At 50.4% G+C, this 9,444-nt stretch overlaps 1 protein-coding gene across 1 annotated transcript; it reads left to right on the forward strand.

Annotated features, from left to right (window-relative positions):
* The first annotated feature begins 1,322 nt into the window (after positions 1-1,322).
* On the forward strand, positions 1,323-3,357 carry LOC123721592. Its single transcript, XM_045680711.1, has 2 exons — positions 1,323-3,158; positions 3,238-3,357. Exons 1-2 carry the CDS (start codon positions 1,323-1,325, stop codon positions 3,355-3,357), a joined length of 1,956 nt encoding a protein of 651 aa, XP_045536667.1.
* Positions 3,358-9,444: the final 6,087 nt, after the last annotated feature.

Below are 9,444 nucleotides of genomic sequence, written 5' to 3' on the forward strand. Positions count from 1 at the left end.
CCAGGCCGATACATTTACAAATGCGCCGGTGTGACAAGGTAGCCGGCGACCCTCCGCCCATTACCATCTGTTTACTTTTGCTTTACTATCTGTAGGATGTATTTCATGTTAGTACAGAATAATTCATATTTCGAATGCATTTATTTTTCTTAAAGTAATACAGTCCGTTTCTATTCAACCAGTAAATTTCTAAAGTTTTTGTTACAATTATCTCGGTTTAGCCTGAAGTTTCCTTTGAGTACACATATTTATTCTTGTACCAACATCTTAGCTTGACTTCAGTTTATATTGTATTTTTATGGCTCCCAAGTGAGTAAAATGTGAATGCTTCCATCAAAAATGTTCATTGTATACTAGGAAGTGAAATTTGAAAAAAGAACACATTAAAAAAAAAAGAATTAGTGCTGCATACATTAACCATATCAGCCAGTATTGAAAGCGTTCATTGTCAAAATTCAATTTATTCACTTCGACATCGGATCGTTGCTTCGAGGTTTATTAATGTGATGCAAAGTTTAATTTTTAATGGATACCGTTCAACGTTGCCAACTTATTTTGCACGGTGACAATATTGACGACACTACAGGACAGGGACTTTTCCCGCTATCACTTCTGTCAAAGTCCCTTGCCAATCAAATTTAAACTTTATACTTACGATCTAATAAAGATAATATTGTGACAATACTAGGGTTGAACAGATGTGGGGTGCGACGGCCAGTGACCTCCTCGTGGTGCACCCTGGAAACTCCCGAACGACTTTAGGGAGGCTAACAACTGGCTAGGGGGGGGGACGGTGTCCGCGGGGCTATACCGGGTAGGGCTTCCCATACCGGGAAGGCCCGCGGATACTAAGGGGCCTCACCGAGTCCTACGGTTAGCGTAGAGCTTAGGTCGGGGCCCAAGCACGTCCATTTTGGACGGTGCTGGGCACAGCGCGCACTTTGGTGCCGTCGTGCTGGTGTTGGGGTGTCACCTGTGGGGCCATGCCGGGTAGGGCCTCTCATACCGGACGGGCCCACGGAAGACACCAGCTGACCCTTTGGGTCGTGGGTTGGCGTGCCTTCAAGGCAGCGGCGCGGCAGGGTCGGTCAATTCGGCCACCCTGTCGGGCTAAAACGTCGAGGGCGCGGCATGGTCGACCGTTTTCGGTCTCCTGCTGGGCAAAGGTCAGGGCAGAGGTCGGCAGCGTGAGGCAACACGATAAAATGCAGCGGACCAAGGTCGGAGGATGGCAGCCTCTAAGGTTGCGCGTCAGGGCTAGGGGACCTCACCCTGTATTGAAAAGGCGGTTTCCGGTGTCCGAGAACACTGGACTAGTATGAATGGCAAGTTTAAATAGTTCAGTACCCCAGGAGGGTACCACTGGTTCATCCGGTGGAGAATCCCTCCCAGAGGTCATCTTGGCAAATCCTGTCAGAACGACCTCTGGCCGGCCCTCGTACTCTGGGGGGGCCAAAACCTGCTGTGAGTACACGACGACTTCGGCGAGTAACATGGATAAAGATGCACGCGATATGGATACGACGACTGGTAGTGGGCTGGAAGCCCACGATGGACGAGGGAGGGAAATGGGCATGGACCTGGACGCGGAGCGGATGCCGAGTGATCACTCGGCTTCGATGTCGGAAAGCAGTCGCCAGGGTAGTCCCGTGGTCAGGAAGAGGAGGGGTCGACCGCCCAGCACCCGCACATATGCAGGTCTGGCGAAAGCCAAACACCTGATCATCGATGCCGAGCAACTAGAGGGGAACCAAAGTCGGGCTGAGGCAGAAGCGCCTGCAGCATCTATCGCGACGCGGACAAGAGCCCGAGCTCGTATGCTTTCGAGGATGCTCTCTGATGAGGAAGGCGAGGATTTTCAGGCGGCCGGCTCCCTGAGCCAAATTATTAAAGATAACGTAGAGGTTATCAAGAAAGTGGCCTCCACATCTAAAAATCTAAAAGGAGGCTACATTAAGGCCCTGAAGGACGCAGCCGAAGAAATCTCCAAAACAGCCAAAGTTCTACATAGCAGGAGCGTTTCCGAGGAGACCAAGGGCCTACAGGCGGCCAATGCTCGCCTGCAGGCCGAGGTGGCGCAGCTCCGAAAGGAGGTCACGGAAATGAAGGAACGACTCACTGCACCTATTGCGAGGCCGGAACCGCAGAGGAATGAAAATGAGGACCTTGTGCGCACCATCCTGTGCCAAGTGGGCACGATGGTGAACGCTAGGTTCGAGGCGCTGGAGGACCGGCTTTTGCCGGAGAAGCGCATCCGCCCCCCGCTTGCGGCGGACAACAGACCCGAGCCTGTGGACCAGCGCGCACCGGAAGGCCCAAGTCCAGGAACGAGCGGGCAAGCCTCGGGCAGTGCCTCGGGCAAAGCCCCGGGCAAAGCCGCAGGGAAAGCCCCGAATAGGCCATCTAAGGCTAAGGCTAAGGCTAAGACGACGGAGCCTCAGCCCCAGCCCCAACCGTTGGCGGCAGAGCCTGCGATACAGCAGCAGCCTAAAGAACTGCCGTGGAGCGAGGTTGTAAAAAAAGGGCTTAGAGGAAGGAAAAAGGCGGACCGAACTCGGGTCTTTACCAACACCCAGAGGCAGAGAGCGCCACGAACGCCAACGGTCAGCGAACCGAAAACCGCCGCGGTTGTAGTGACCATAACGCCGGAGGGTACTGCAAAAGGTCTCACGTATGATTCTGTCATCGCGGAGGCCAAAAGCAAGATAAGGCTGCAGGATATTGGCATCACGACCGGCGTACGGTTCCGGGTGTGCGCCACTGGTGCGCGGAGATTCGAAGTTATGGGCTCGGAAAACGGCCCGCAGGCTGACGCGCTAGCGGAGAGGCTGACCCAGGTCTTCGATGGAAGTCTGGTCCGCGTCTCCAGACCGGCCAAGACCATCGAGATCAAAGTGTCGGGCCTGGACGATTCAGCCACCGTCGAGGAAATACTAGTTGCTGTAGCCGAAGCGGGGAGCTGCACGAAGGAAAGCCTCCGGTGCGCCGGTGTAGTCCAAGACAGATTCGGGGTGGGACACGCCTGGATTGAATGTCCGGTTGCAACGGCGAAGAGGGTTGTCGCAGCGGGTCGTCTAACCCTGTCTTGGGTGGCGGCTAGCGTGAAGTTGCTCGAGCCTCGACCACTGCGCTGTTATCGCTGCCTCCAGAAGGGGCACGTAAGAGCGCAGTGCAGTGCGGACGTCGACAGAAGCAACCAATGCTTCCGATGCGGGGTGGACGGCCACAAATTTAAAGAGTGCACGGCAAACCCGCATTGCACCATCTGTGCTGCGGCCAAGAGACCGGCGGACCATAGACTGGGTGGTAAGGGTTGCTCCGCACCAGCCCCCAAGATCTCCCGAAGAACAAATGTAAGCCAGCCACAACCAGCACAACAGGCGTCAGCAGAGGTTGCCATGGAGACGGAGGAAGCCGGCAACAATAATGGCTCTCAAGGTCCTACAGGTTAATCTTAACCATTGCGCCAGGGCCCAGGACCTGCTTGTACAGAGCATGGCCGAGTGGTCCACGCAACTTGCCGTGGTTGCTGAGCCCTATTTTATCCCCAGCAGGGCTGACTGGGTGGGCGACGAGGATGGAGTCGTTGCGCTCACTGTGCCCCGGTCCTCGAGACCCCTGTCTCTCGACGGGGTTCAAAAGGGCCGCGGTTACGTGGGTGCCACAGTCGGGGGTACTTTGGTCATCGGCGTCTACTGCGCTCCGAGCAAAACCCTCGCCGAGTTCGAGAGTCTCCTAGACCAGATTGGAACTCTCCTGCGCAGAGATCTCCCCCATTCCGTGCTGGTGATGGGGGATTTCAATGCCAGAAACTCGGCCTGGGGTGGCACCGTCACGAATGCTCGGGGTGCGGTGTTGGAGGAGTGGGCCCTGACCACGGGACTCTGTATCCTGAATCGGGGGTCGACACCCACTTGTGTCCGGCCGCAGGGCACGTCCGTTGTCGACTTGTCGTTTGCCTGTCCTGCTACTGCGAGACGGGTGTGCGGTTGGGAAGTGGTGGAAGATGCGGAAACCCTATCCGACCACCGCTACATCCGTTTCGTCTTGTCGGAGACGTCCACGGTCCCAGTACACCAGGGGCCCCAGTCGCTTCACAGGGACACCCCTCGGTGGGTGGTGAAGCGACTCAATCAGGATATTCTTGTCGAAGCTGCCCATGTGGAAACTTGGTCGCCTGCGAACAGCTCGCTTGATATTGACGGGAGGGTTGCCGCGCTCCGTGAGTCGATGTCCCGTGTCTGCGACGCGTCGATGCCTCGGCAAGGCCCAATACCGCAAAAGAGGCATGTGTATTGGTGGTCTCTAGAAATAGCAGCACTGCGCACAGTGTGTGTAGCTGCCAGACGCCAATACCAGCGGCAACGTCGGAAGAGGCGAAGGGACGAAGTCGTTGAGACTAGCCTTCTTAACGCGTACAAAGCTGCCAGACATGACCTAAGCCGGGCTATTCGAGATGCGAAAGATAGGGCGCGCGAAGAGTTAATTGATTCCATAAACCTGAATCCGTGGGGCCGCCCCTATCTCATGGTACGCGGTAAACTCCGGGCGCAAGCGGCACCATTGACGCAGAGCCTGCCGCCCCAACTCGTGCGGGAAGTTGTGACCTCCCTTTTTCCCCGCAAAGAGGCACACTCGCCGCCATACAGGGTTCCGAGGGACGAAAGCCCCGAAACGGGAGAGGTCATAACTCCTGTTTCCCCTGCTGAGTTCGGGGCGGCGATCCAAAGGCTGCGCGCCAAAAGGACGGCCCCGGGGCCTGATGGCATACCGGGTCGTGCCTGGGTACTGGCGGCGGATATTTTTGAAGAGAGGATCGTCGAACTTTTTAGCGACTGTCTCGCTCAAGGGCGATTCCCAAACACGTGGAAAAATGGTGCCTTGGTCCTAATTAAAAAAGAGGGTCGACCAATGGACTCTCCTGCGGCATACCGGCCCATTGTTTTATTAGACGAAGCGGCGAAGGTGCTGGAGCGGATAATCGCTAACCGCCTCGTCCATCACATGACGACAGTCGGCCCGGACCTGGACGACAAACAATTTGGTTTCAGACCAGGCAGGTCCACGGTCCACGCGATCGCGAGGGTTAAAATGATAGCGGAACAAGCAGTTGCCCAGGGCAATGTCGTTCTCGCGGTGTCCTTGGACATCGCGAACGCATTTAACACCTTGCCCTGGAGTTGCATTGTCGAGGCCCTCCGCTATCATCGAGTACCGGAATACCTGATCCGCATCGTGGCCGACTATTTATCTGAGAGAACGGTGTCGTATAGGGGTCGTAACGGGTGGTGTAGTCACGAGGTTACTTGTGGGGTTCCGCAGGGCTCAGTCCTTGGCCCCCTTCTTTGGAACGTGGGTTATGATTGGGTCCTGCGAGGCTCTCTCATACGTGGTGTTGACGTGACTTGCTACGCCGACGACACGTTAGTGACGGCGCGTGGCGCCACACACCGGGAGTGCGCGATCCTCGCGACGGCGGGAGTAGCCCAGGTCGTGGGGAGGATTCGGGCCCTAGGTCTGGAGGTCGCCCTCCAGAAATCAGAGGCCCTCTTCTTTCACGGTCCTCGGAGGAGACCTCCTCCAGGGTTGCACATTACGGTCGGCGGCGTCGATATTAAAATCGAACCTCACATGAGGTATTTGGGCCTCTTGCTGGACGGTCGGTGGACCTTTGAGGGCCACTTCCGTCAGCTGGGTCCCAAACTCCTCCGGACAGCCGCTGCACTCGGCAGCTTGCTGCCCAACGTCGGTGGCCCCAAGGCGGCGAGCCGTCGCCTGTTTATGGGTGTCGTTAGCTCAATGGCGCTATACGGCGCACCAGTCTGGAGCGGCGCCCTAAACAGGCGAACGGTCGACATCCTACATCGACCGCAGAGGACGATGGCGATAAGGGTGGTGAGAGGGTACCGCACCATATCTTATGAGGCGGCCTGCGCCCTGGCCGGTTCTCTGCCGTGGGTGCTGGAGGCAGAAGTGTTGGCGGCGGTTCACGCTTGGCGTGAAAATCGAACCCGTATTGACGGTTCTCTGCCCCCTAGAGCCGAGGTCGAAAGGTTTCGCCAGAGCAGACGCGAAGCGGCAGTGACCAGCTGGCAATGCCGCCTCCGCGAGCCGCGGGCTGGCGCCAGAACGGTCGGGGCAATCGGCCCAGTTCTGGTGGCTTGGTTGAGGAGGGAGCACGGTGCGGTAACCTTCCGTCTGGCGCAGGTGCTGACGGGGCATGGTTGCTTCGGCAGCTATCTGTGCCGGATTGGGAGGGAGCCGTCCGCGCAATGCCATCACTGTGCCGATTGTCCTGCGGACACGGCAGAGCACACGCTGGCGGAATGCCCTGCCTGGGCGCTGCAAAGGCAGGATCTCGTGGCGGTAGTGGGCCCAGATCTTTCCCTGCCGGCTGTAGTACAGAGGATGACGGAGTCGGACAGAGCCTGGAGGGCCGTCCAAACCTTTTGCGAGGTAGTCATTTCGCTGAAAGAGGAAGCGGAGAGGCTGAGGGAGGCGTCCAGCCAGGACCCCATCCGAAGCCGCCGCAGAGGGGGGAGAAGAAGGGCTTTCGCCCGACTTATCCCTCCTTAACCGAACTAGAGTGGCGGACTAGGGGGAAGTCCGTCACTCAGACAAAGTAGTGAGGACGCACAGGTTTCCCGTGCAACGAGAGGACGCAAACATGTTGAGGAGGCGTTGTGGCCAGTCACCATCGGGGCGTGCGATGAATACGCGCAGTGTGCCCGCGCCCTGGTGCTCGGTGAGCTGAGGGAAACAGTGGGGTTTTAGTCGGTAGGCTTCCGTCTAGGGAGAGAGTCCGACATAACCACCGCGCCTTTCCCCTCTAGGGCGCGGTGGTATGCGTAACGCATTTCCCCACTATAAAAAAAAAAAAAAAAAAAAAAAAAAAAAAAGGGTTGAACAGATGTTATCGATATAATAGAGAAATCGACAACATCGATATCGGTATGTTAGTTGACCTCACTCAACATTATTGTGAATGTACCTAACTTTCTCTTTCGAAATTTAATATTTCTTTTCATACTTTGTATTATGTAATACTAGCTGTCGCCCGCGACTCCGTCCGCTCGCAGTTAAAAAATGGGGGGGGGGGTTATGAAAAATAGATGTTGGCCGATTCTCAGACCTACTGAATATGCTCACAAAATTTCATGAAAATCGGTCAAGCCGTTTCGGAGGAGTATGGCAACGAAAACTGTGACACGAGAATTTTATATATTAGATATTATTTGTAGGTACATATCTCATTAGTTACCTAAAAATCATGAGGTTAAAATAATTTACAAATACTCAGCGAAACAGATGATTGTTATTTAATAAATGCGAATGTTTGGATGTAAGGATGAATGTTTGTTGTATCTCCAGAACGGCTGCATAGATGTCGATGAAATTTGGCATAGATATATATCAGATAGAGTGTGGAAAAAACATAAGCTATCTATGATCCCGGTAATGTGTAAGATACCCGTGGAATACGTTTGATTTACTTATATTATTGAAATTTAACACAATAACGCATGAGATACTCCTCCCCCCCCCTTCTTTTAGTTTGTGCTCAGACGAAGTCGCGGGAAAAAAACTACTTTATCCATAATATACATTTCTCCAAAAAAAATATACATAATCACCACTATACATCCAAAATTATATACAGTAGCCACTTTATAATTAAGTTTCTTTTATTATTTATCACTTAACTTATTTAAGTAGACATAGTACAACGGCCGCAGGCTACCAGGGCGGCATATTTCCGTAGAAGTATAAGTCCGTGATTAGCATACGTAATTACTACGCCTTATCGTTGCCTTAATTGCCCCAGTAATGAATCAGCGGTGGAACAGTGACGGTATCATTGCAGGTTTGCTCCTACATATATTAATGTTTCCTAGAGCCAATGGATGCGTTGAAATTGTGATTTTTTTTTAAATAATTTTTTAATCACAAATTACACAATTACGAGAAAGATTTATTTGGATTTGTAACAAGGAATGTATTTTTTTTAAGTATGATTTTTTTAATTTTAATTTTTTAAAGCCTTCATAACGGCCGTTTTTGAAGGTAGAGGCATTTTTCCAGTCTATTTATAGAGTTAATTAGCTAATTGTTTATTACCATTATTTGTCGATCTTCAATAGAAAAGATAAGATAAATAAAAAAACTAGCATTATTTTTACCCAAATATTAGGTTTTAGAATCTACAGACTTTTTTCTTTTATTCTCTTTCTTCATTTACAAAATGTACTGCTAACAGTTAGATCTATTCGAAGCTTATCTTTTAGTTAAAAATATTTAAGAATACATACATATTACATGAGTTTTCTTCCTTCAATGATTTGATATACATAAATTTAATTCAAACATTAAGAGATACAGTCTAGTATGTAGCATGAAATATTCAGATGTTTTGTTTAGACCATGTTGTCTGGTTGCCTTTTAGAATCGCTTTTAATATAAACACCGGTGAGCCATTAAATTCATTATCATATTACAATTAGAAAAGCATATTTCTGTCGATGTCAAGCCGCGCTAACGTTTCGCGTTATAGGTTAGGGTAGCGATACACGCAGCGGTTGAGGAAATATTTTATTGAAGAGAAATTCAAAGCTATTTGCCTGTTTCAAATTAATCCGAAAAATTAAAAGATAATATAGAAAAAAATATCGTTTATTGTACATCATTTAAAGATCTATACTCGTATTTTTTACAGCAAACTGTGAAACCAGAGATTAAAATTACTCTATGAAGGTCATATGTTTTCTTGGCTCCTGTTTATCAAAGTTTTACAAAATAGAAACATCCATAAAAAGACTTAACTTGACAGTTAATTTACATTAATTTAGCTCCTGCAGAAAACTGTCCGTCTACAGATGTTAAAACAATTGAATCTGTAAGTCAATTTGACACTGGCCTAAGTCCTGTATTCCAATAATATAGGCAGTTACTCATTCTTTTTGAAGAAAACAAAAATAACAATAGTTTTTGAATACAAATATCACGGCAAAATTAACAGCAATCGCAAGCTAAGTCTGTGTGCAGCCTAAGGGTACCTTACACGGTAACTTTGCAGCGTCTATTGGTTAATTTATTTAATTCCCCGGCTGTTGGTGTGTGCGCTCTAATTGCTTCGGCGTTCGACCACTTATCATAATGTCTCGCAAATCAAGCCGCAACACGTTTAAATCTAATGTCTATAGGCCTTATACACGGTAACAGGGCTGTTTTCATATATTTTTGAAAACACATTGAATTTAACTGTTTAACTTATTGCCCTTCGATTGATGGACATAGACTCGTATAGTTCTGCAGTAATTTCATGCCATATTAAGTTTTTCAGTGCAGATTTTATATGAAACAAAACACTAACTGGCAAATGGCAATTTTTTTATATATTTTAAAGTAGTAATCGAGCAAGCAGCCATCTGTATTCGCTGAAATAGC

Source organism: Papilio machaon, chromosome 13 (assembly GCF_912999745.1).
Source record: "Papilio machaon chromosome 13, ilPapMach1.1, whole genome shotgun sequence".
NCBI classification, from domain to species: domain Eukaryota; kingdom Metazoa; phylum Arthropoda; class Insecta; order Lepidoptera; family Papilionidae; genus Papilio; species Papilio machaon.